General features: G+C 38.5%; 1 protein-coding gene across 4 annotated transcripts in view; it reads left to right on the plus strand.

Annotated features, from left to right (window-relative positions):
* The window catches only part of HIPK1 (homeodomain interacting protein kinase 1), a 36,158-nt gene extending 22,008 nt beyond the window's left edge, over positions 1–14,150 (plus strand). Inside the window, exons 9-16 of one of the 4 annotated variants that reach the window (XM_053457539.1) lie at positions 23–147; positions 3,120–3,254; positions 7,663–7,802; positions 8,653–8,835; positions 10,737–10,949; positions 11,371–11,615; positions 12,046–12,167; positions 12,736–14,150. In XM_053457539.1, the coding sequence (XP_053313514.1) occupies positions 23–147; positions 3,120–3,254; positions 7,663–7,802; positions 8,653–8,835; positions 10,737–10,949; positions 11,371–11,615; positions 12,046–12,167; positions 12,736–13,218 (1,646 nt within the window). In that variant the 3' untranslated portion in view covers positions 13,219–14,150. Of the gene's footprint in view, positions 1–22; positions 148–3,119; positions 3,255–7,659; positions 7,803–8,652; positions 8,836–10,736; positions 10,950–11,370; positions 11,616–12,045; positions 12,168–12,735 lie in introns of all 4 variants that reach the window. The other 3 variants (XM_053457538.1, XM_053457540.1, XM_053457541.1) reach the window with 3 other exon arrangements.
* The last annotated feature ends 13,103 nt before the right edge of the window (positions 14,151–27,253 follow it).

A 27,253-nucleotide genomic window follows, 5' to 3' on the forward strand; every position in this document is an offset into this window, starting at 1 on the left:
TTTTATTTTTGTTAATTTTTAGCTGCCGGACTCCAGCCGTCTACCAAGCATTCTGGTTTTCCTGTTCGGATGGACAATAGCGTTCCTCTGGTACCCCAAGCTCCTGCAGCCCAGCCTCTTCAAATCCAGTCAGGTGTCTTGACACAGGTAACTTACCGTAAAGCACCTTCTCCCCCATATACATGTATGTCCTTTGGTTTTGGGTACGCCATTCAAATTCTGAGGCTTGTTTTTGTCTATCCATAAATATACTGTAATGAGATTTTACCAAGTGGTTCAATTTGGAAATGAAACCGGTAGATATTAAGTTTTTTTGTTTGTTTGTTTTGTTTGCGCTGATGTATTCTCTTATAGTGTTATGTGCATTTCGTGTTAATCTCATCAAAAAGGTGTTTCCTTTGGAGAGTCACCGGTGTTCATTTGGAAATGAACTGGGTGTGCCTTAACATCTCGTATAATTTAATCTCCGGTATCTGTATAATCCCCTTTCATGCTTGAACACAGTGTTATGTAGTGCACATTGTTTCATATAGGTGCCAATTTACTACCCCTCAATGGCAGTGTTTCTATTTTCCATGTTGGCATTCTTATGTCCTTAGTCATCCTTAACGTATGTGTTGGGCCTCGTTCTGTTTTAACACAGTACCCTATATGCTATTTTTAAGCTAAGTGTCAATAATAGAAAAGCATACAACCCTTCCGTTCTCCGGGTCGTTATGGTACTCCCAAGAAATGAAAAACAAAAGGAACGTGGTATAGGTAGCTTTCCTAAATACATTTAGATTTTCTGAAAGCTGTGCAGACGGCTGTCTTAGATAACACTGTGAAAACCTTTTCGTCTTTCCCTTAACATGGTACAGTTTGGCAACAGAATTGAAGCCATTGAATACCTCCATAGCATTAAACAATCTCTGGTATCTCTTGTACCTTAGATTTCCTTAAATACACTGTGTCTTATATTCTATAACTAATAGTTGTTTTGTGGGAGTTCTTATTTGAAAACAGCGATAAAGAAACGGCGTTAGGTCGGTGTTAAATGCCTAGCCCTCTTTGTAGAATTAGGATTTTTCCATCGAGTTTCCAACCGTGTCTTGTTTAAGTCAAAGAATAAAGATGAGTAATTGCACTTCTTGGTATTTGCTTTCTTTATGCTAATAGCCCCTGTCTGAAAGTGTATCCTAGCATTTGAACATGCATTAATCTGAAAGCAATGCGTCTAAAATAAATTGGCTGTCTTATTTGTTGGAGGAGAAAAATGCCTGGCATTAAGTGGCTTTTTCACTAAGTTTCTAATGGAAACATGATCTCGGAAAACAGTCTTGGTAACCAGAAAGCAGCCATGTGAATCAGACATCCAGGCTGCCGATAATAGATATTCATGCTCGCCTACTGCAGTTGTGCAGGTGGAATATACTTAGACATTGTTGATTTCCCCCCCCCCGTTTCTAAGCCTTTCTTTACGGGGATATATTGTGTTACCGTGTTCTATAAAATTCATATGAGACTCGTGTACACACAAGTGCGCCTATGGCTAACGCCTTTAGATGAGAATAGCATTTAAACTCCACCACCTGTATGCCCGAGAGCAGCCGTGTTAATTACGTGTTGCAGGATTTGAATTATTACTGACTTTTTCACGAAATGGCTCCTCTTCGGTAGGCTTGCTGCCACGTGAAAGGCTTTTAAGACTGCAATACCTCAAGCCCTTTAGACGCTAGTAACTTATTAAATCTGTACTTGCTCACATGGGCGCACCATTTCTAGTTGACTTGGCTCATGGAGACTGAAGGCCACTGTGCAGTGTAGAAAATGTCACGTCATCTGTTCCAAATCCTGGACATTAAGTGGGTCCATATGGCTTCCAGACAAATCTAAACCTAAATTTGGGCACGGTGGAAGACATGTTTATGTATTTCAAACCTGCTCAGACAACAAGAAGTATTATAGGGCAGATAGCAGATGTTGCAAGCTAGGTGTGAAGGTACTTGCATGGGCAGAAGATTGGTATCAAGGCCTAGTGGAATCTTTATGACTTTCTGACTCCTGGGGCTGTTCTTCCAATGGAAATAGCAGGGACACACAGGTAAGACGTTCAGAAATGCTGGTAAAATCACTGAGGTTAAAACAGTGGGCTAATGTTTTAGGTGCACAGATAATTTGTGTTGGTATCAGGTTCATCTGGTGACAACTCTTGCCTTTTCTTTGTTAATTTATGCTTTCTTCTCTAAACCAGTGACTGTTCCCTCAGGTTTAAAGTATTCTCCCTCAAATGTTCGTTGATTGTCATTTCATCGCTGGTACGCCCAGGGTGGTTCTTCAGGACTTTGTTCTTCACTTGCTTGGAGAGATCCTCTTATTAGTAAAACAGAGCTGTTTCTGACGCGTGATAAAATCTTTGCCGTTAGTCCAGCTAGCATATTCTTTCATAATACTAGACTGACATAATCCAGCTCTGTATACGTGTTGATTTAGCATCGCCGTATATCACTTGTCTCCTATACAAAAAGAGTACAAGTGAGAAATGCCCCAGACCTCTTCAAGCCCAGTCAAAATAAAGAGGAGACCAGACACGTCAAACATATTAGTTGCCTAGTTTATGGCAAAGAATAATATAAGATGAATATTTAAAGACTGGGGAGAGTTTATGGGCATCATATTGGCACATTTTCCTGCAGTGGAAATATTTGAAATTGGCACCCATATGGTAGAAGCATTGTGTCTGCAGTCCTTAATGCTGTGTCTTAAAAGCAACCTTTATCATTTTAACATATTTTTATGGTTAAAATGGGTAGCTACTTTAATAATTGGATTACAGCAAATTAAGTATAAAATCTAATTTCTGAAGTGGTAAACCCCCCCCCAACAAAAAAAATAATTGTTGTATTACAAGTGTTAACAGTTCACACCATCAAAAAAGGCAGTTGAATAAAGGGTTTAGATGTTTTTGTGGTAAGTGATGAAAGACGGCATTTTTCTGCCTACCAAAGGCACACGTTCCTGGCATCAAGTTCACCCAAACCACCCGTTAGGCTTTCCATGCGGTTTCTTATGGTACTGTTAAAACCCATATTTTCTGCTGTAAGTACACTGTGTCACTCACCTCCTAATCTACGTTTCAGGGAAGCTGTACACCACTAATGGTAGCAACTCTTCATCCACACGTAGCCACCATCACACCGCAGTATGCGGTGCCTTTTACCCTGAACTGCGCAGCCGGGCGGCCGGCGTTAGTTGAACAGACAGCTGCCGTACTGGTAATTGTTTCACTTGATTGTGTACACTAACATTCCTTTTCTATACATATTTTTCTTTTTATTTTATTTTGTTTTGGGTTCCCTTTTCTCCTTATTGTAGAACTTTTCAGAAGAGCATGGAAGCATGTGATCCATCTTGTGGCTGTGTTCTTGCAACATCCTAAAGCAGCTGGTTATTAATGTCTTGTTTTTCCTTTCTTTTCATTTATTTCTCCTTTTCCCAAACAATTGCCGCAGTACTGTCTGCCTCTCTCAGCCTGGCTTTCTATCGCAGCAGTTCTAATCAGGGGTGAAATTTCAGTTTTGCTTTCTCCACTGCAGCTTCATACAATCGTCTCAAAGTTTCCTTAGTTTTTCATGGAGTTATCTTTAAAGTCAAATAAAATCTAGTTTAATTGTTGGCTTCTGCTTAACTCCCTTCACCACAAACCGACCTGTCTAAACCCCAAGCCCACTCCTGAGATGTCCGCGTCAGAGGAAGTTAGTTCTCTATCCTGAATTCCAAGAGGGTTACCCAACTTAAGTTGAAGAGAACTGCAAGGAACACAAGGTCCCATTAAAAACCCATAGGGTCTACCTAGACATGAGCTGCCTGGGGCCTGTCAATTTTAAGCAAAAGGCGTCCCAGTTATCTTAAGGGTTTATGGCTGCCCTAAAGCAACATCCTAACCAAAATAGGTATTCGGGGTAGATAAATCTAGTATTCAAACGCTTTACATAACTACACACACCCTTATTTTAGACATGGAATCCCAAAACAAAGAGCGTCATAATAGACTTTCTACACTAAAAGCCAAAATTCTAAGCACTGTTAATGTGTGTGTGTATACACACATGTATACATATATACATACATACACTTACTGTTCAAAGGTTTGGGGTCGCTTCGCCCTTTTCATGGAAAACCAGGAACCTTTTAGCTGTGGCAACATAATTACAATCAGGGTTTTCTAATTATCAACTAGCTTTTTATTTTAAAATGCATTGGCAAACACAATGTGCCATTGGAACGCAGGGGTGTGTGATTGCCGGTGAAGGGACTCTGTACACCCAAGAAGATATTCAGTTAAAACTAGCTTCTAGCTACAATAGCTTTAAATCCTATATGGTATATTTTTGGGTGGATTTTTCCCCCCGGTTTGGGTATTGCATGAGTGCGTTTGGCATGGGACTTGATGCAATGTAAGAGGGATACCTTACGCTGGCCAAATCGCCATGCATATTTATTTTTTCTGGATAGGCTTATAACTATGAAGCTTCCAGTCTTTGCATAACATAATAATCATTTCAGAATTTGCTTAAAGCTTCCAATCATGCTTAACTTTCAACTGCCCCAACATGCTCTGTGTTTGAAATTAAGCTACGTGGGATTTAAAGAATTAAGGAATTTAGAGGGAGTAACGTATGCAACTTAATTTCCAAGCTCCGATACTGGCCCACCTTCATCAAAGAGGCTTAGTTTTCCCTTCAAGTAAATGCTTCACTATGTCAATCCAGGACTGGATTTTGCAGGTTGGATTTTCTTAATGGCTGCATCCTGACGACACATTCAAATGGCTTGTTTGCATGCAGAGGCGACGTCCTGGTTGCTTTTACATGCTTTGCATTTTGTTTAACCCCTGCACTGCTTGCGAAATGGTGTTTGACGGCAAGGAAGTCTCGGTGTGGCTTTCTTCTAATGACTAGCTTCAGTAACGCTTTAACGATACAACAGAACCTCGGCTAGCCGTTAACATGAGCGATGAAAGCCTGCTCTGGCCCTGTCATTATATTCCCATGCCAGACGCTTTACAACAAAATTCAGTATGCATCTGGATAAAATTAAGGGTGAGCTTAACTTGGATTCAAGAGCCCTTATTAATCTCCCAGAACCTTAGTCTTTTTTTTCCCCTCAAGTCTGTAATTTCACGCTTAGCTGTTGATAATACAAATACATTTTTACACGACCACCTCTTTTCAGCCATTTTTACACGACCACCTCCTTGGTGGAAGCTGACTTGGCAGTCCTTAAGAGGCAAAGAGACGAGCCCCCAGATCAGGGACATATTTATTTATGCCACTGAACAGACTTGGTTAGATGAGAGAGATCCCATGTGTTCTGCACTCAGTAGGCCCAAAACTAATGACACTGAATTGGAAAGCACCTACTTTTTCAGTAGAGGACACATCTCTACATTAACGTCCTTTATTTCTTCACGTCTGAAAACGATATAAAAGATGAATTAAAGTTTTACTTGGCTTTTAGCGTTGCTCTGGTAACAGATGGTGCTAAAAGCCATTCCTCTGTCTCTTGGAGTGTTGCACGGGGTAATGATAAAGAATCTGGCTGGGCAGGGAAAGGAACTATATAAGCATTTGTCTATTAGATGTAATGCTGAAAAGTGCCATAGACACCGGCCTTTAAAACATTTTAGGAGCTCTGCTGGAATCGTATGACTAATAAGCCAAATACCCCAAAGCTTATATTTCTCCTGCCCCGGTGGATCAGCTTTTAAATATTCGAGAACATGAATTCTGCTGGCAAGGTTTTAGTCCTTATGGGAGTGAGATCATGCAACATTATGCTCTTTAATGGGCAGAATCCAATAGTGTATAATTAAAGAACGCTGTTTTGGCAACATGGCATGCAGACGTGCACTGTTTTCTACTGTGTAATCATGGTATTGTTCAGTGGCATGTGTCACGCTTTTTTAACGATATACAGATGAATCTTAGCACCAATAATGTTTAAGGTATATAGCCGTTTCCCCCCCCAAGAGCCTTAAGGAATACCATATATTAATAATGATATTCCTTTACTCATCACTACTTCCGAAAATATTTTACTAATAAAATCAAGAGCTGTCCTAGTGTGATGGGTGCAGATGACGTGCTGTTACAATTATGTAGGGCCGTGTCCTTCTAAAGACACTTTCCATGCCGTAGAAGATCACTGCTCTTATATTTTAATGCTAATAGCAGGCACACATGCACCTCTTTTCAGGGCTTGAGACAGAAGTTTCTTCTAGGATAAGAAGTCCATATCCTTCATATACCAGATGCCAATATCCGTAATCTCAGTTTATCTGTAACACACAGGCAGGATGAAGCAAGACACAAATTTTGTCATTGAGAAGCTTTCCTAACTGTGGCTCACCTTTTTAGTTTAAAGTTGGCTTGTCGGCTCATTAGACTACCTTTTACTGCTTTGCCTAAATTTGCATCGGTCCATTGCTAAGCTTTGCATATTTTGTCCTTCCTTTGTCAAAACAGTTCGTCGCTTGGAACGCCAGATCTCTGCATCGCATTTGGGATGTCAGTTCTTGCTTTGTATTAAACTTTATGCTTCGTCTTGTGCAGGTGTTGGCTTTTTGGAAAGACGCATGGTGTGACTTTTAACATTCAACTTTATTCCCACCCCTCCACTTGTTTGCAATTTTTATTTTTAATTTATTTGCTTCGAGCTTCTTGGCAGGACCTATGTTCACAAGACGTGGATCTGTACCTTGCAGAAATACATTTTGGTTTAATCTATGAAAACGTGTTAAGGAAATCAGTGTGTTTTATACTGCAGAATTTTGTCATGTGTTCATGGTACTTGATTTGATTGGTTTGAACTTGTTACCTGCTTACGTAAAGCATGCAGTTTCAATATTTCAGTGTTCAATATTTGCAAGTCATACTGCTTGCATAAGAGACGTAAGCCATCTATAATTTAAATTTAAACCTAGCAATTACAGTATAGAGTGGAATATCAGAAACGTCAACTAACGCCGATTTATTAGTAATTCTGGTTGCCTTAATCTCCCAAGCCAAGTCTCCCGCACCTCCAAAATCTAAATTAAGGAGATGTGATATCATGCATTGAATGAGATGATTCATTTTCTAGGAGTACAACTGCAGCCCTGGGTAATGAGCTCATAGTGACATAAAATGTCACTTAATTGTGCCAGTTCGCAAAGACTATTTTCTAGTCTACTGAGGGCACTCCCATACGCTGGGATTTACACCTTGTACTTTATTTTTAGCCAAAGTGAGACTACATACAAGGCAGGCAGTATATATAATATCGAATCAGTATACAAGAGGACATACAGATAAGTTCTGCGGTGACATACATTATAATCTTGAATTTACATTGGACTTTTTCCTCTGCTTTTGCTGTGCAGATGGTATGGTCCAAGTTTAGAAGCTCAGGCGCAATGGATTACTATATTACAGCCTTATTTGTTCTGCAGTACAGTGCACCTTGTCCTTAAACACAAAAAATATCATGGTTGCCCACAAGGGATCTGATTATTTTGTCTGCCAATTTATCTCTGCAAGATGATAGTCCACTGCCTGTGGGGAAGTAACATAGAAATGATGCACTATTTTAGTTAAGAATTTGTTTTTTTCTTCCCCTCCCTCCTTTTGTCTTTACCAGCAGGCATGGCCTGGGGCAACACAGCAAATTTTGCTACCATCCACTTGGCAGCAGCTTCCTGGAGTTGCTCTTCACAACTCTGTTCAACCCACCGCAGTGATACCAGAAACCATTGGAAGTAACCAGCAGCTCACGGACTGGAGGTAAATGCACCAACATGTTTAGTTGTCTTAAGTACCATAAAATAATTTGTGCTGAGGATAAAATGCCTCACAAAGTACCCCTAGTGATGGCTGATCTTGGATGACCTTTGTATTTGGATGCTTTAAACGGAGCAATTGTTAAGTGTAGACAGGTCCAAACTGTGGATTTTAAACACCAAATGAGACAGGAGATTCCATTACTCTTCTAAATTTTGAACCATGCTAATCTGTCCACAAATGAGCTAGACACTTCTTCTTCCAGTGACCTTTGTCTGCTTACGTGACAGGGTAAAAAATTGTTAATGGATTGATTGATGAATGGAATGTAACCTCCCTTGTATTGTCTGGGGCAGGAGTGGCCATAATTATACGTATTAAGACTTGCTGAGTTTTTAAACTAATAATAGCCTTGGAAAAAATATGGTGCCTTACTAAGATCGCCCACACTAGTGAAGGACATATACTGTGCAGATGTAGCGTGAATGTTACTTGAGTACATTTTTACTACATTATTGGTGCATTCCATTCTAGGAATAATTATAATTTAGGGTGCCCAAATATCTCACAAAGCTTGTGAACAAATACAAAATCTATTTCAATTGCTGGTGTTCTCGTGCATCAAAGGGAGAGGGCTGCTTATCATCCATGATGCAGTAGTTTGAAACATTTCTTAATTACAAATGCAGCTTTAGAGCTCTGGCCCAGGACTTGTACTTATTCGTCAAAAACCTATTTTAATATGCTAGTTGTTGTACAAAACTCTTATGGGCCTGAATTTTCCATGGACTGTTTCTAGTTTTGAAGAGCCACCTGTGTGTTCTGAATATATTGCATATTTCTCTTCCAATAGAAATGCACACTCTCATGGGAACCAGTATAGCTCATTGATGCAGCAGCCATCTTTGCTTGCAAACCATGTGACCTTAGCTGCAGCGCCGCCTCTAAATGTGGGCGTTGCCCATGTTGTTCGACAGCAGCAGAATGGCAGCATGTCGACAAAGAAAAACAAGCAGCAAAGTCAGAGCAATCAAAAGTAAGGGCGTAATACAAATGTAATGCATTTTGGTATGATGTTGAGAGTACAAGGAGTTATGCCTTTTTAAATATAGATGGACTGAAAATTGGAATGATGCCGTACCGTCCAGTGCATACACTTCCCATTCACATTAAACAACCTAGTCAAAGAAACTCCAAATTACTTGGTTTAGTAAACATCTGGTGAAGAGTATAAAGTTTTTCCGCTGATCACAGTCTTTCCGCTGTGTTTAAGTCACACTAGCGATTGCTGTATTACACAGCGGTTCCCTTTTTTCCTAGCCCCCTCACTGCAAGGCAGAATGAAAACTGTAGAGAATTAATAGGGACCTAAGGAAACGTAAGAAATGGGTTGTCAGGACAGTTTGCAGGCAAGTTGTTGTTGTTTCCCCTCCTTAACTTTACATTACAGCTCCAACCCCAGTGAGCTTTTGCTGCAGGCAGAGCTTGGCAGATCCTGTGCAATGCAGAATTACATCAGCAAGAGTCCTTCAGGATCTTCACTCACAAGTTATACATTATACAGGATCAGCTCAGCCATCTTAGCTGGGGAAACCTGCAAGTGTTGGCCCTTCATATTGAAAAGTGAAGTTAGAGAGTTGAAACCACTTATCTTCCTTTAAATCCTAAAGGTTGTGAATAGTAGGGTCTGTATAGGCATGAACATTATTAGCAGCCCATTGTAAAAGTTCTAAATAAAACATCCTTTTCACTGGATTTACAACAGGACATACCACAAATTGTACCACGGTAGACCTTTATGTTCTGTTGCGTGCGCTACCAGATTGCACCTTAGAATCACACCAAAGGTGTCACCGTTATTGCTTCTTCCCAAACAAAACCTCCGATAAGTGAACCAGCAATTAAAAAGTACTATTTTTAAATCGATATTAAAAAAACATACAATTTCTTACATAAAAGTTTTTTGTATTGACAGTCCAGGATAACCATCAATATTCTGATTAAAACTTAAAGGTCCAATCCCATCCTCAATTCACTATTTGTTATAAGGTGCTATGTGGTAGCTGACCCTACTACTCTTTTTGCTGTGTATCGGTTATCGGTACTTCTTCCTTGTGTTTTTTTTTTTTTCTTTATAGTTTGTTGGCACAGCCTACATTAATGTTGGGATTGAATGTGGCCCCCAAATTCATTTTGGTAAAAGTATAATTTGCCCTTGTAAGGGTTTCTGATCACTCTAAAACACATTCATCATCTAAGCAGATGTTTGTGTTCTGCCTGTTGCACATTTCTAATGTTTAGGGATTTATGCCGCTCACCGCAGACAAAATGTACCTAGATTTAGCAGTGCTGCAGAAGGATTATTCCCCTCTAATTTAAGATTGCGCTAATGTTTGGCATCTGCTAGTTACAATATAGCCTTAGTATATAATTAAAGGCTTTTTTTTTATCTGGAACTCTCAGAACAGAATGTATGTACAGTAGCTGGTACTCTAGTAGAATGACTGGTTATTTTGGTGGCTAGTATAATTGATTTAGTTACTTTGTGACGCTGGTTTATTTGATTCGAATATTTACATAAAGTAAATTGGTAGGGGTCACGCCTTCAGTTTCAAACCTATTGAATGTTTTATTTGAGAGTGCTGCTAGCTGCAGACCGAATTAGGTGGAAAAGGCCATAGAGATCACAGGAGTGAAGTCATTTCATCTGCAAACAGAACATCTGTAAAATATGCACCCTCGCCATGTTTTTTTTTCCTAGTCATACCTTTATCACTCATAAAAAGTTGTGTGTTAGGAGTGGAGAGTGTTTCTTTGATCTGAAATATTTTAAGCATGGTGTTATGTACATAATATTGAATAGTTTTTATGGAATCTAGCTACTGAGCTGCGGCCTTTGGTTTTCTTATACATTGCCCTACTTGTATTCTTCTGTAGGACACTGTCTGCTCTGGATGTCATCCCCTCACAAGTATATTCCTTGGTGGGAAGCAGCCCCATTCATGCTCCATCTTCATACAGCCAGCTCCTTCCGGTCCAGGAGCAGAGACAGCCCATTATAATCCCAGACACCCCAAGTCCACCTGTGAGCGTCATTACAATTCGCAGTGATACTGATGAGGAAGAAGACAGCAAGTATAAACCAGCAAGGTAAGCTAGTAGCACCATGTGTATTGATATAGACCTCATCAAACCTATACGCACTTATGCTAGTTCTCTGTAGAGATGGGAATACAGTAAGATCAAGCTCTTAAAGTTACAGCATGTGTACTTTTCCAGTATTTCATAGCCTTGTAAGAGTTATCACCCTGCAGTGCGTTAGGGCAGGTTGTGTATTAATGGAAGTGACAGACCAACCACTACAACAACAAATGCACGCTCCTTTGATAATAATGCAGGGTGTTGTAAGAGATTGGTAACAGTAATGATTCATTGTGTCTAAGGAACTAGGGTAGCAAGCTCCTAACTGGTGCAATTAAGTTTGATTCTCTTTGCTACAGTAGTCTTTCGGTGACCTGCGTTATCCATAATGTTGCCGGTTTCATAAATAAACCTTTCGTTTCATGGCTAGCTCTAATATGAAGATGCGATCCAATGTCATCAGCTACGTGACAGTCAATGATTCACCGGACTCGGATTCCTCTGTAAGCAGCCCTTATGTTGCTGACCAGCTCTCTACCCTGAATGGATTAAGTGGAATCTTCGACGTTTCGCATAGCCGAGCTGCCCAAAATCAGAGCTCTAGTTCTCGCACAATTATTGTTCCTCCACTAAAGACACAGGCTAACGATTGCAGTTTGGATACCCACATGCCAGGTATGATTTTACTGTTAACTATTGCAAGAAGTAACATGTTACCTAAAAAAAAAAACAACTTTGTTATTTTGTATCATATGCCTATATAATCGCAAGAAACTAAGAAACACCATCGCTGTATTTATATGCAGGCCTGGGTAAAGGAAGGCATCCGTAGCGTACAAATCAATATGGCGTACAGTGTTGAGCTACAGTATACATTTTTAGATTACCATTTATTTATTACCATACATATTATGTGTATACAACGGGAGCTGCCACCCTAACTTGTTTTCAGGATTTGCAAGATTTCCTCCCTATTGTCAAGTTGTGTGTTTTAAAAAGTATTATATATGATGTGTATGCTGGTTTTGCCTATACTCTTCATATATATATATATATATATATATATATATCATCTCTAAAAAATAATAATTTTGTTTACCTGCAGGTATCCTAACCAATACAGGCAAAACTAAAACTTCCAATGCATCAAATGGACAATCATCTGGAAGCTGTGTTTCTCAAAGTAGCTATCGCTCTTACCGAATGCAGCCTCTCAACCTCAGCCAGGTAAGTAACAAGCGTATGCAATGTGAATATAGAATAACAGTTTGGCGTAGAGGATACCTTTCTGCATACTGTGTTCCTGGCCGTGAAACAACATCAAATGAAGAGAGCTACAATCTGTGCTATTTACATGTCTAACTTCTGGAGGCTCTTACTGCCACACACACCACCCACATCTTAATAATCTGTATCTACCTAGTACGTGTGGTCCTGTATCTTGCCCAGTTTAAAATATCATCTTCTTGGGTGTTTTTTAGTTTTGCAACATAGGAAGAGCTATTTGTTGCCTGCCCTGGTTTAGAGCAAACATTATGAACATCAGTAATTAAAAACGAGAACCACTAATCATATGCAAAAGCTCCCTGGGTTCAGTAGAGGCAAATGTGCGAGCTGAGCAAGATTGTCTTCAAGATTGGATAGATGTAATGATCTGTGGGCAGTGAAATGCTGTTCTTTTTGTAATAGGGGACATTTATCCTTGATCACTTTTAAAGGTAACAAAAAGTTAATCCTTATGCATTTGTGTGTAGTAAGTGTCGGTCACATTACCTTTCATCTCTTGTCATTCCAGAACCAGCAGATGGGATCTCAGGAGATAAGTTTGAACCCTGCTCCTCGCAGGCAACAAGCCTATGTGGCCCCTCTCCCATCAATCTCTCAGGCACCGTTCACTTTCCAACACAGCAGCCCTCTACATTCCACTGTCCATCCTCATCTTGCGGCAACAGCCTCCACTCATCTAACAAGTCAGCCTCACATGTACACCTATGCTCCGACCACAGCTGCATCCTTGGGCTCCACCACATCCATCGCTCACCTGTTCTCCCCTCAGGGCTCCTCAAGGCACACCACGTATGCCACCCATCCCAGTACTTTGGTTCATCAGGTTCCTGTCAGCGTGGGACCCAGCCTGCTCACCTCTGCTAGTGTGGCTCCTGCACAATACCCGCACCAGTTTGCAAGCCAGTCATACATCGGTGCCTCTAGGGGCTCTGCTATATACACTGGATACCCTCTGAGCCCTGCCAACATCAACCAGTACTCCTACTTGTAATCCAGGGAGTGCAAGGTTTTCCAGACTGGTTAGAATGCAAGATACCCTCTGAAAAAAAAAAAAAAAAAAGGGTGACTCTCTTCCTTTGATACTGACTGCATTGTTGTGGTCACGTACGCTTGCTCAGTGTTAACTCTGTGACTTTGTGGACTGCGTCTTTGTAGCATCCCTTTGCATCGCTCCGAAGCCCAGGATTTTCTCATCTGTGGACTACCATAACATTGTCGGAGTTTGAATGAAATGTAAATATGTTTTAAGCTGTGTGTGTTTTATTATTTTTATTTCTTTTGCTGTAGCAGTTGTGCTCAGATTTTGCTGTGTGATTAAGTAGAATAGCTTATGCTTTTAAATTACTTAACGTTTTTTTTTTTTTTTACATATTCAAACGTGATTGGTTTTAGGAGACAAAAATAGTTTTTAGATTATATTTTATTATAATTTTTTTTAAATGTTCTTTTCCTCCCATTTTTACTATTTGCTTGCGTAAAGCATTGAAAATCGTGTGCCAGATGGCTGATGGATATATAGGGGTAAACACACAGAAGCATTTAGCGAGTAGCCCTTACCGTCTTACACGGCTGAAAGCTGCACCTTTGTTACTGTTGACACCGCATGGCAGGCGGTCGCTTAAAATCTACCTTTATGTCTACACTGGGATGTATTCCAGAGGATTCCGGTTTCATAAGTCACATCATGTCCCATGTGATTTTCATTATAAAGTGGAGATGCTGCACATATTCTGAGATACTGTTTTAGATTTTAATCGCCAAACAAATCTTGATCCTCCTTTAGGAATATATGAGAACCACAAATAGATACGAAGAGGAAAAACAATGTATTGAATTTTAAGTTGGAACACAGATGTGCATTAAAATAATGGTATTTTATATGCTTGGCAAATCTAGCCAGCACTCTATGGAATTAACGAAAAATATTCTAGCTGTGATGTGCAAGCACCAAAAATGTTAATTACGGAGTTGCACAAAGTAGGTTACGGTTTGGCATAATTGTAATTTATATCGCTATCCAGACAGTAAAGACATGCAAAGTAACCTAATTAGGTCCTGATCTTTATACACGCTATTTGGTATCTAATGCTTACAGATGGATCTGTTATCATTGCAAACTATGTGTATATTCCCCAGTTTTAACATGAAATACACAAGAATTCGGACTAAAATGGAAAGGCGGGGTGTTTAATTAGCTCTGTCTACCAAATTCAAGCAAAATATAATACTTAAATTAGTTCCCATTTCTAGACCGTCTGGAAGAAAATCGCAGGGAGTTAGCCTAAATTACTTGAGTGCTGTTTTCCATCAGACCCTTTTACTGGATCATCCTATACAGAACGATTTTGGTAAAGCATGATTTTTAAATGCAGGTAACATAATGTAACGAGGCCCCTGATTTGTTCATTTACCGAATGTATTTGGCCCATTATCTGTACAAGAATGACCATTCTTAAAAATACCTGTTCTGGCTGCTTGTAAATGCACAGCCAAAACATGAGGAATAAAAGTTGAAGATAATTCGTCTTCACAAAAGTTAACCCCGTCGCCTGATCTTACAAAAGCAAATGTTTTTTTTATTAGAATTTCTTTTTCACATTTCTGTAAATATCCATGGGTTTTTCCCCGTTTTTGTTCATTCTTTTGCACCCTATTGCATAAGCTGCTATTTTTAAGTAAGCTGGAATATTTGTAACTTCTCATGAAGCTCCGAGGGGTGGCATCCTCAACTCAAGACCACGAATCGCTCATATCCGCCTGTCTACTGCATGCGAGATCACAGTAGCTGTTGTGCCGTAATGACGAAAGAAGCGAGTTTGTAATATAAAGTCAAACTGCATTTCTTTTTAACCCCTGCATGTTTGTCTCAATTCCTCTTCGGTCGTATTCCCAATTGGTTTCTACAATTTCATACACAATTTCAAAGATTTTCAAAAGTTTTTGTAATGGTGTTTTAATATCCTACAACATGAAATATACACTTTTATTTAACCCCTTATGGACAATGGGCGGTCCCTAAACCCATTGAAAACAATGCATTTTAAACCCGTACATGTACGGGCTTTGTCATTAAGGGGTTAATGTGTATTGAACAGGGGAAAAAAAATGTTGTTACCCACAATAGCAGGTCATCAAGAATGCCATCGTAAACATGAAATTTAAAATATGTCCAACAGATGGTGGTGAACCTCTGTGTATTTGGCATATATATGTAATCGCGTAGTGACTTTTTTGTGTTATGTACTATTTTTTTTTTTTTTTGAAAAAAATTACTCTAAACCAAAATGACTTTTGAGACTGTATGTGAAAATACGTTTTTAGAAAGTATCACTGTAGCACTGAATTCTATATAAATATATATAAAAAGAATTAAGTCGGGAATGCACTCGCATATAAGTGTGGGTAAATTGGGGGAAAGAAATCTTTTGTTTTGCACAGGTATGTATGGTGGTTGTTGAATATGTCCTCTTTAATGTAGTGCCTTAAATGCCAACGTAGTAATTATAGTTTACAGTAAGCTTGCCTTATAAATAGGGCTGGCAAGCGCCTTTACATAAAAAGCAATTCTCTGAACCTAGGAGCAAGACTAAGATACAGTCATAAACTAAATGTGCTGTTGGGTTTCATAATTATGGAGTTGCCATTTTTTTCTAATGGAAATCTGTAATGGCTTTGTTAATAAAATGTATTAAATAATAATAAAAAAAAAAAAAACTCTCTTTATCTAATCACATGAACTGTTAGGTGTTTGTACAAGTGCATTTTCCTTTTTTTTGTGTGTGTGCATTGGTAGTAGTGGGGTTCATTTTTATGTGCAATTTCTTTTTGGTTTTCTTATTTTCCTTTTTGTAGCTTGTTTGAAATCTTAACATTCCCCTGTGAGAATGCAGACAAGCTAGATGTATGATGATTATACCAAAGAAAGAAAGATTAGCAGAGCTATAGTGTGTTTGTGCTCAGAAGCGCAATGGATCCGTACCTGGCTACAATTTGTTATATCATTTTAAAGTGGTGCATGTGATTTTATTTTGTAGTGATAGTATTATGAAGAATTCCACTGGATGTAATCTTAATCAGCAGGGTGTTTTTTTTTTTCTTAACTTGAAAATAACTTTTTTTTTTATATATATATAATTTTATTTAGCTGTCCTCTACTACACAATGTGTGTGATATCTCTGAGCTTGGTTACATATTGTTCAGATATTCTAGAAGCATTCTCATACTTCAACATCTCCACCGTTATACTGGATTGTTACTTGTTATGTGGTTTTCACAGACTGTTATTTATATAACTTGGTAACTGTTTTAAAAAATAAATGAGGAATAGTAGAGAAAATATACTCTTTAACCCCTTAAGGACAATGGGCGGTCCCTAAACCCATTGAAAACAATGCATTTTGAGCCCGTACATGTACGTGCTTTGTCATTAAGGGGTTAACTAGTATTCCTTGTGCATAATACAACTTAAGAACCCATCAGAGAAGAAGTTGTTGTGTCTAATTTCTTTTTGGATTTCTTTATAGCCCGTGGTGGCTTACTGGGCTCAATCAGTCAGCTGTAAAGTATAGATGATCATTTTCTGTGTTTCTGTGGCCCAAATCTTTCAAAAAATGTAAGAGCAACAATTTGTCAAACTTTGGTTGAATATTAAGGAGGTATTGGTGACATCAGCATAGTTTTTTTTTTTTTGTTTGTTTGTTTTTTTTCTTCTTGTGTGACCATGTCTTTTTTTCTGTTTTCTTAAGCGTTTTCATACATTTTCCCTTTTGGTCGATATATATCACAGAAGCTTCCCCAACTTTGGTAAAAATATTTAAGCTTTTTGTAGAATTGTATATTTTAGTTGTTTTATATTTGCTAGAAATATGTATGTGTTGTGTTCTAGTATACCTTTCATTTGTCCTAATTTCCGAAACCAGTATTTTATACTAAGCAATAATTTTGGATAGTTTATAGTCTCCGGTCTCGTTTAATGTTCCGACTGACTGAACATTTGTGAATTGTGGGTCAGTGCCAGAATTGTTAATACAGTTCAATGTTTAGCCTCTTAGGCAAAAGGAGGACATCAGAAACCACACTTGCATTTGCAAAGTTCTTTTGGAGAAAGCATTTTAAGCTATTAACTGCTTAATTTCGAACATGACTAGGGTTCCAAGACTCCTGTTTTTTTCTTCCTTTATTTTATTATGGTAATTTAGCATAATGTCTGGATTCTCTTAATCCCATTGCTCAGATGTATTGCATGAATACATTGTTGCTTAATTTTATACAATGGATGACTTTCTTCCCTTTACAGATTTTTGCTTAATGTTGTCTTAATCACTACATGTATTGGCATAATATGCAATGTTAGTGTTATGTTCAACTTCAAATCATGGATCATTGTCATTTTTAGTGATTTATATATATATATATATATATATATTTGTTTAATTTTCTTTACTTTTAGTTCGGTGTACTTGGTATGCTAAATGCTATGTGAAACTTAAAACTTAGTTTTATATGGTTGTGCTTCATTTTTCTGCACCTGCCCTGTTTCCAAGCAGCTGGAAGTAGTTCCTGGGAATTATAGATTTCTGTATTGCTGGTGTTCTTTGGGGAATTATGTAAAATCTGTTTTAAGAAAACAAAAATAGATATTTAAAATTTTATTACTAACTATATGGGATAAGGGTCCATTGTGAAAATATAGTTTATCTCTGGATTCAATGTTTGTCTTTGGTTTTACAAAGTAGCTTGTATTTTATGTATTTTCTACATCATATGGCAAATGTAGAGCAACCAACATGCATCAATAAAATGGGGTAATTTTCTTTACTGCTTTTTGTCCATTGTTTGTTAAAAATACGTAGTTTTAAGTTCTAGCATATTCCAAGGCACTGTAAATATGGGGACCTTAACTAATACATAAGAGACATCTTTACACATCCAGATACATCAGGGGTTGAGGACCTCATGGCAGTTTTATACAAAGCTCCTAGTGCTAATGGTGGCCTGAGGGCTTGCGAGTCTCCTAGGCCACTGACACAGTTCCTGGAGCAGGTTTTAGTGTTGCTGAATGCCTTGACAGAGCCCTGCAACCGCAGTTGCGAGCTCAAGGGGCAACTGCTATGTGCTCCCTAGTAATGAATAGACCCAGGGCAGCTAACCCCTTTTGCCCTGCGTTAAAAATAGCCCTGGGCTAGATGCAAGTGCTGGCTTTGATGTAAATATTAGTGTGCGTAGATAGAGAAGAAAGATTGGGGTGCTTTAGTTTGAGCTCTTGATTTTCAGACAGTTGATGAGATTTAGAAGAGGGGGTGAGTGACCTATGGAGGAAATATAGATATGTCTCATCCATTTGTGATCAGTTGGCTCGCCATCTTTATTAAGGATTACTTTTGTAACAGACAATATTCTGGTCCTTTAGTTATGTGTGGATTCAAATTTGGATGCTTGTGTAGTACCCCACCACCATTTATCTACAGTGACTCACACTCACCTTTGGACAAATGCTCAATAGTGCAGGGAGCTCACCTTATAGCTGCTGTTCATGTGAAAATATGGCTTTGATTTCTTCCTACTTATCCCACTTAGGATATCCCGCATGCATATTTTTACTTAACTTTGGATTGCAGGCAAATAATGGGTTTATCTTTAATGTATATTTCTAATGTGAATGCCAAGAGGTGTTTAGGTTATTTTTTTACAATATTTTATTTTAGTTTTTATACTTTTTTTTGACTAGATACCTTTTTAAAGTCTTCAAATACCTCAGAGATCTCTCATGGAACTGGGTGGGGGTACCCCTTATGACGTCAGTGAGTCGGTTTATTAAATTAAAGTTCTCAAACTTGTTTTAAGAGTTAGAAACTGTTTTCACCCCTTTTACAATTGTATCCCTCCTGCTGCTGATCACACAGGGCTCAGTTGCAATCAGCCTGCAAGGGGAGCTCATCAGAGCAGTTCGGGTATTCTCTGTTATTCCGTTATATAACTGCTGTCTAACATGTAGAAAAGAATTATGTGAGTTGTGGTGAGAATAGACAAGTAAAATTGCACTGGAGTCAGTAGAGGGCCGGTAAGTTGATTTAAGGAGAGCGTATGTAAGGCAAGGGAAGGAAAAGTGGGAGATGGTAGGTGAGGTAGAGAGAAAAAGGTAAATTAAACAGACCATACGTGAGAGTAGATAAGGATGTGAGTTGAGGGGAAGGAGAGAGACAACCAGTAGAAGAAGAAGAAAGGGGGGGACAGAGAGAGAAAAGCAGAAATAATTTTGTCCGTGTCATTTTAACAATGAGCAGATATACTAGTATAGTGTAATATTTGCATTAAAAAAAGGCTGTGATGGGCAAACCCATACCATATGCAGCACTTAACAGTCCACTAGAACATTTGTTACCCATGTGTGGTCCAACCTTATGGAAAGAAACTAGCTCATGTGGAAAAACCGTTGACACGTTCTGCTTCCAAGAGATTTGATTACGGGTTGGAGTAAAAACCTCACAAACCAGTAACCGTCCTGGTTGATGATAACATAGTTGATGTAAATAGCTTTAAATGAAAATAAACGCTAATTTTAAATCCCACTCCGTAAAGATGTAAGAAGAATGTTACATGCAGAGTATCATATTTGTTATTAAAAAATGTACTAATTTGGGCATATTCTCAAATTGTAGTTTTCTCTTAATAATAAATGTAATACGAGTAAACATTTAATTTATTACAATTATATTCACCCATCAATTGAGCGGAGTACATAACTCTTAACAGAATGTAATAGCTATTTATACATCGGATGCCCAAACACTTTCTACCCCTACTAGATATAATAGATTTTATAAACACCTTCCTTACCCCTACTCAAAAATTACAAAAAAAAAAACAGTGTAGTACGTAAAGGAAGCGCCTTACTTGCGTGCATATGGGGAATTCTATTCATGGGTGTTGCAGCTCATTAGTCAGGAGACTCTGACTTGTGATTGCAATTTCTTATACGTATTACTCATAGTAAATTGGTTTAGATGTACAAAAATGGTACCAAAAGAATACCCTATCTGTCCTTGGGGAAAAAAAAAAAATATATATATATAAGTTTGGGTGTAGGTACACTAAACATTAAAAAGGTAATTGTGATTGAACACAAAAATAGTAAACAAAAGTTTTGGTCACTAGGACGGTAACCCTCCATCAGGGGTTAAAAATAATCAATGGTTTATCTTATTGTAAGTCCTTCAGAACATGGTCCTGTAATTGGCCAATTCTTGTTATAATTAAATAAATATATATATATATATATATATATATATATATATATATATATATATATATAGGAACACATTTTAAATTAAAGGAATTCTAAATATATTTTATAATACTATTTTAATATGCTTCTATATATATATATATATATATATATATTGTATTTTTTCCTAATCCGCCCTACACATATTGGCACAGCTTTGGGCAAACTTGGTTCCTGTGAAGGTTCGATAGTTTGAGAACAATGTAATTGTGCCCTAAAATTAATTTAATGCAGCCCAATCATTAACATGAAATAATTATTGTTTTGTTGATATTAACATTTTATGACCAAACAGGGCACATGGTGGCAGCAGAGTTCTATTAAACAGTGCTATGTGATGTATGAAACTATTGAAATCTGAATCATGGAAAAATCACTAATAAAAACTCAGCTTGAAACAAACACAAAAGTAGTAAGTATATGTATAACACACACACACACACACACACAAACACAAACTACAGTTCAAACCTTCATGGTCATGTAGCTGTTTAAACAAAAAAAAAAACATTTCTAGCTGAAACATTATAAAAAAGGTTTTCTAATGACCAATTAGCCATCTAAACTTAAACTTGGATTAGGTAACACAACATACCATTGGAACACAGGAGTGATGGCTGCTGATAAGGTGCCCCTGTGTGCCTATGAAGATATTCCATAAAACATCAGCTGTTCCAGCTACAATAATCATTTAAAACATTAACAATGTCTACTCTGTATTTCTTGAAAAAAGTCTGATAAAAGCATTGGTGCATTAATAAACTACATCTTTAATTGAAGTGAAATTCTGAGAATGCTTGAATGGACATTACCCTCTCCTATTTATGGGAGAGGTTAGGCAAGGCTACATATCCCTTACAGCTCTCCTAAAGGTGAAATCCCACCGTTTATTTTTTATTACTAGTAACATTATAAACACCATTTTTAAAACGGTTTTCATGTAATGCTTATAGACAGTTACATACTAGTCACTTCTATGTATTCTAGTTATGTTATCTTAAATGAACCTACTAGACATAGACCCATAGAGTTTCAAGAAGTTCACACTGATTTCTAAAAGAACCTTGAAGGATTTACTCTGTCAATGAAGTTTTTTTTTATCCATCTGGCATTCCAGGATGGTCTGGAATTGATGGCCATGCTGCCCACTTCTATGTGATCACTGCCAGAACACACACAATGTATTATAAAGAATTAAAGATTACAACCTGTCATCTTTTTCTACATAATCTTAAACATGCATGCCAAACTTTCTTGTACGACATCAGTGCTTGACCTCACAAAAGCTCTATTGGCTGAATGGGCACAAATTCCTGCGGACTCAACTCCAATATTTTGTGCAAATCCTTCCCGGAAAAATGAAGTCTATTATAGCCACAAAGTGGGGGGAGGCTCCATATTAATGCACATGGTTTTTAGACTGGGTTGTCCAACAAACTCATATTGTAGATGTGATGGTCAAGTATCCACGCACTTTTGGTCTTATAGTGTATCTATTATTTATTATTATTGTTTTATATAGCGCCATCAAATTCCATTGCACTATACAATAGGTAGACAGGACATAACACGTAGCATGTCATATAACAAATTGACAACAGGTGAGGAGGGCCCTGCTCAAACGAGCTTACAGTCTATAGGGATTTAGGGGGTATTACACAATAGGTAAAAGTGCCGGTGTTAGGGATAGACCAGCCACACTATTAACCCCTTCGCGACCTTTGCCGGTTCAGGACCGTCATAACAAGAAGGTCACTAAATGACCTTTGACGGTCCTGAACCGTCAAAAAATTAAATAAGCTTAGAAAGTGATCAAGGATCACTTTCTTCGCTTAAACGGCCTTGCTGCAATGCCTCGATGTCGAGGCATTCAGCAAGGCCGAGATCGGCATCGGGGGCCATGTCTGGCCCCTCCCCGGGGCGTCAACAGCCGCCATACAATGTATGGCGGCGGACGCCCGTTTTAAAAGCGTTTAGGAGGCGATCAACGATCGCCTCCTAAACTTAAATGGTGTCGCTGGAATGCCTCGATCAGGAGGCATCCAGCGACACCAAACACTTACCTCTAGGTGGGCTGTGACCGCTCCGGAGAGCGGTCACAGCCGCCGCTGCCGGTGATCTTCGCCATCAAGCAAGATGGCGGCGGCCCGGGAAATAAAACAATAGAGACGAAAAAGTTCGCTAGAGGGTCTCCAGACCCTCTAGAGAACTGGCTCCACTTGCTGGTTGAATACAGGTACTGCATTCAACCATGCAAGTCAATGGAGCCCAGCTTTCTAATCACTATGTGATTAGTAAAATATTCAAAAAAAAAAAAAATGGAAAAAAAAATTAAAAAAAATGTACTAACATTTAAAAATAATTATGCAGTGATGTCACTAGATGAACCATCCAGTACCAGCAAAATGTGTAAAAAAAATATAAAAAAAGTATTAAAAAAATAAAATAAAATTAAAAAATAAAGTTTATTATTTTGAGCAAGTGCTAAAATTTCTCAAAAATCTCAACAAAGAGTTAAAATAAAAGCACTTCAAATACCCAAGGGGTGTCTAATATATAAAAAAAATGGCTGATGGGGTAAATTGGAGTGGCCTAGCTCAAAGATATGGCATAGGTACAGACTGACCAAAATGGAGAAAAAAAGCGCACTTCCCAAATGTGGCATTTTAAATCTGAAACAACCCGACAAACCCATGCATGTCGGGTATCACTGCACTCAGGAGATGTTCCTGAACACACATTGGGGGGGTGTTTGACAGTGGCATATACCAGAACCTGTATATCTATAACTAAAGTACAATTTGTGTGAAAAAAAAATAAAAAAAATTACTATTACAAAGTTTGACAAAGTGTAGTTCTATAATTGGTGCATGGAAAGGGTTAAAATAACAGCATTTGGAATACCCTGGGGTGTCTAGTTTTCAAAAATATATGGTTTGAATGGGTTAAATTGAGTTAACCGGCTTCAAAGATATTCCAAAGAGGAGAGGGAGGCACAATGACCAAATGACCACCTGAATTACGCATGCCCCAAAAGCAGCCTTTTACCAGCCAAACAATCTGACAAACCCATGCATGTGGGGTATCGCTGTACTCAGGAGATGTTGCTGAACACATATTGGGGTGTTGTTTGACAGTGACATATACCAGAACCTGTATATCTATAACTAAAATACAATTTGTGTGGAAAAAAAAATAATATGGTGCATGGAAAGGGTTAAAATAACAGCATTTGGAATACCCTGGGGTGTCTAGTTTTCAAAAATATATGGTTTGAGGGGGTTAAATTGAGTTAACCGGCTTCAAAGATGTTCCAAAGAGGAGATGGAGTCAGACTTGTTAAAAAAGATTTGGAAATCATAAAATGCTGCTTGTACTTATTGCCCTATAACTTACAAAAAACAGCAAAAAAACATAAAAACATTGGGTATTTCTAAACTCAGGACAAGTAGTAGAATCTATTTAGCTAGTTTTTTTACTTGCTTTTTTAGGTGAGTAAAAGATTTTTCAAATAAAAGTCATAAAATGTGTTTTTTTTCAATTTTTCACCATGTTTTTTTTATTTTTTTTATAGTAAATAAGATGATACGATCAAAATAATGGTATCTGAAGAAAGCCCATCTTGTCCTGAAAAAAACAATATATAACTTATGTGGGTACACTAAATGGGTGAGGAGAAAATTACAGCTGAACACAAGCACCACAAAAGTGTCAAAACAGCCTCGGTCCCACAGGGTACAAAACGAAAAATGAGCCCGGTCCTTAAGGGGTTAAAAGTATTGCAGGAGAAGGAGTAGGAAAGGTGATATGGGAATATGGGAGGCCGTTAGTGTGCTATGTTGTAAGCATCCTTAAAGAAGTGGGTCTTGAGGGATTTTTTTAAAGGAATAAAGGCACGGAGAAAGACGGATAGGCCGGGGGAGGGCATTCCAGAGGATAGGGGCAGCCCTTGAGAAATCTTGTAAGCGGGCATGAGAACTAGAAATCAGAGGAAAGGATAGAAGGAGATCATTGGATGAGCGAAGAGACCGGTTAGGAGTGTATTTAGAGATGAGTGAGGAGATGTAGGGATGGGAACTGCTGTGAAGGGCTTTGAAAGTAAGAGTGAGGATTTTGAAATTAATCTTCAAGAGCACAGGCAGCCAATGAAGAGACTGACAGAGGGGAGAAACGTTAGTAAAGCGATGTGAGAGGAAGATAAGTCTGGCGGCAGCATTCATGGTGGATTGTAGAGGGGTGAGACGGTTAAGAGGGAGACCGGCTAAAATAGAGTTACAGTGATCAAGACGGGAGATAATTAGGGCATGGACAAGAGCCTTAGTGGCATGCTGTGTTAGTTGTTTGATGATTGCTGCAGACAGTGTGACTGCATTGGGATACGAGACCCGCCAAAAAACGTGTGCGAGCGGGAGGTCTTGCTGGTGTTTTGGGGGCGGGAGCGGGCGGTCAGCCAATGTAATCCAGCGCAGTCCCGCAAGGCTGCCTTCGCGCTGCTCTCTCCCAGCATCTCTTCTCTTGCTCTGCCCAGGAATACAGCAGAGTCACGTGATGTGACGTCACTTCCCAGGAATACAGCGGAGTCACGTGATGTGACGTCACTTCCCATGACTCCGCTGTGTTCCTGGGCGAACAAGAGACGCTGTGAGGGAGCAACAAGAAGGCAGCCTTGCGGGACTGTGCAGGAAATCTGCAGTTTAGGTTAGGAGGTGGGCGTGATTGACCACATATGTGGCGGGAGCGGGTGGGATTGACCACATATGTGGCGGGATTGGACACATGTTGCGGGAGTGGGCAGGAGTGGAACACACACATTGTGGGAGCGGGCGGGATTGGACAAAATCTCTAGTGTGTAGTTATGACATTTCATAGCAGCTGAAAAAGCCACAAAAGGTAGCTTGAGTTTTTGGAAATACAGGGCTTGACATATGGAGTGTATGACATCATCGCTCGCTAGTACCATCCTGTGAACTGGCGTCTGCAGAAATTTAAAGAGACCCACGGATGGAGCAGCTCAGGGCTCGACAAATCCCAGGCACCAGGTCACCATGGCGACTCAGAATTTTGTCCTGGCGCCTAGGTGTTTCTCAGCCTGATATCGCGGGGGCGCTGCTGCTGCTGCTGTCTGCCCAGGAGTCTACCTCTTCCAGGGGTTTCTCAATTTCCAATTTGTAGCAACAGAACAAAAAGAAGAGTTTTACTAATTCAGCGGATCCATCATATGGATTTGACTACCCTCTTAGACTAGACTCCAACAGATGTGGGTCGGAGCAAAGGAATGAAAATGATAATACACTCACAAAGTATAATTGCTCAATTTCTCAATCTGTGTCAATATGAAGTCTACACACTGCTCGATATTCAGGAGGAGAAGGAGACTCCCAAGAGACGCATGGAAGAGAAGGGAACCCAAACTGATTGTAATATAAATCCAAATCCAAAGAGATCACCCAGACCCTACATGTTTTGTTCCCAAAAGGGGTATGGTGGTTGAAATTATTTCAGAAGAAAATTATAGATAGTTCAGAGAAGAGAAGGGCTACTAAAATGGTTCATGGATTACAAGATAAACCTTACCAGGACAGGTTAAAGGATCTTAACCTATATAGCCTGGAAAAAAGATGTGACAGGGGGGATATGATAGAAACATTTAAATACTTAAAGGGAATCAACTCGATAAAGGAAGAGAGTTTATTTAAAAGGAGAAATACTCCCACAGCAAGAGGTCATTGTCTTAAGCTAGAGGGGAAAAGGTTTAATGGTAACACCAGGAAATATTACTAAAAGGGTAGTGGATGCATGTAATAGCTGTCCAGCAGAAGTGGTAGAGGTGAATACCGTGAAGGCGTTTAAGCAAGCATTGTATAGGCATAAGGCTAAGCTAGATATAAGATACTGCCAGGAACTAAGGAAAGTATTCATAGGCTCGGCCAATTGGTTCATTCCTGCCACACTTTCTATGTATATACACTCCGTACATTTCCCATTGTCCAATCCCCTTGTAGTCCATATTATCCACGTGTCAGAATTTTTATCCAACGTCTTCTCTCAACAATTTCATGCTATTTGGTCAGAACGGTCCTCAATGATACCAAATGTTCAGTTTTGAAAATGACGCAAATGTATCTCAATCGCGGGCATTAAGTCTAGATTTAATCTACACAGAATAATAAACGACAAATGACGAAATTGCGTGTGACACTTAAAATATAGTCAAAAATATACATATAAAAGTTGTGTATCTCACTTAAGGCATGTATATTGATTCCTAAAAACAATTTTAAATGTATTATATCAAATGGATGGATATATATATATATATATATATATATATATATATATATGTCCTTCAATAGATATAAAGGTTTTTTATAGAACACACATCAACTTCTTTATTAAGAACCAACAGATATAAGGTTTTTCGTTTATAAATCTAAAAACTTCCTCTGACTTAATTTATGTACCCTGTCCCCTCATATTAGATCTTTATTAACTTGTTCAATAATCAAAAATAAAAAGCTATTTAAACTAATGGTTATACAAATATTAGTATATAAAGAGGCAGGATGTTTCTCAGATTTATATATATATATATATATATATATATATGTCCTCAAAATATAGGTTTTTCAAACATCTGGTTGTTTTTTCCGATGTACTATTTTCCACAGCCAAATTCTAGAAGACAATGTTTTTAGTGGAAATTTCAAACATGCCTTTTACCGTAAAACTTGAAATAGAAGT

Source organism: Spea bombifrons, chromosome 2, assembly GCF_027358695.1.
Source record: "Spea bombifrons isolate aSpeBom1 chromosome 2, aSpeBom1.2.pri, whole genome shotgun sequence".
Lineage (NCBI taxonomy): Eukaryota > Metazoa > Chordata > Amphibia > Anura > Pelobatidae > Spea > Spea bombifrons.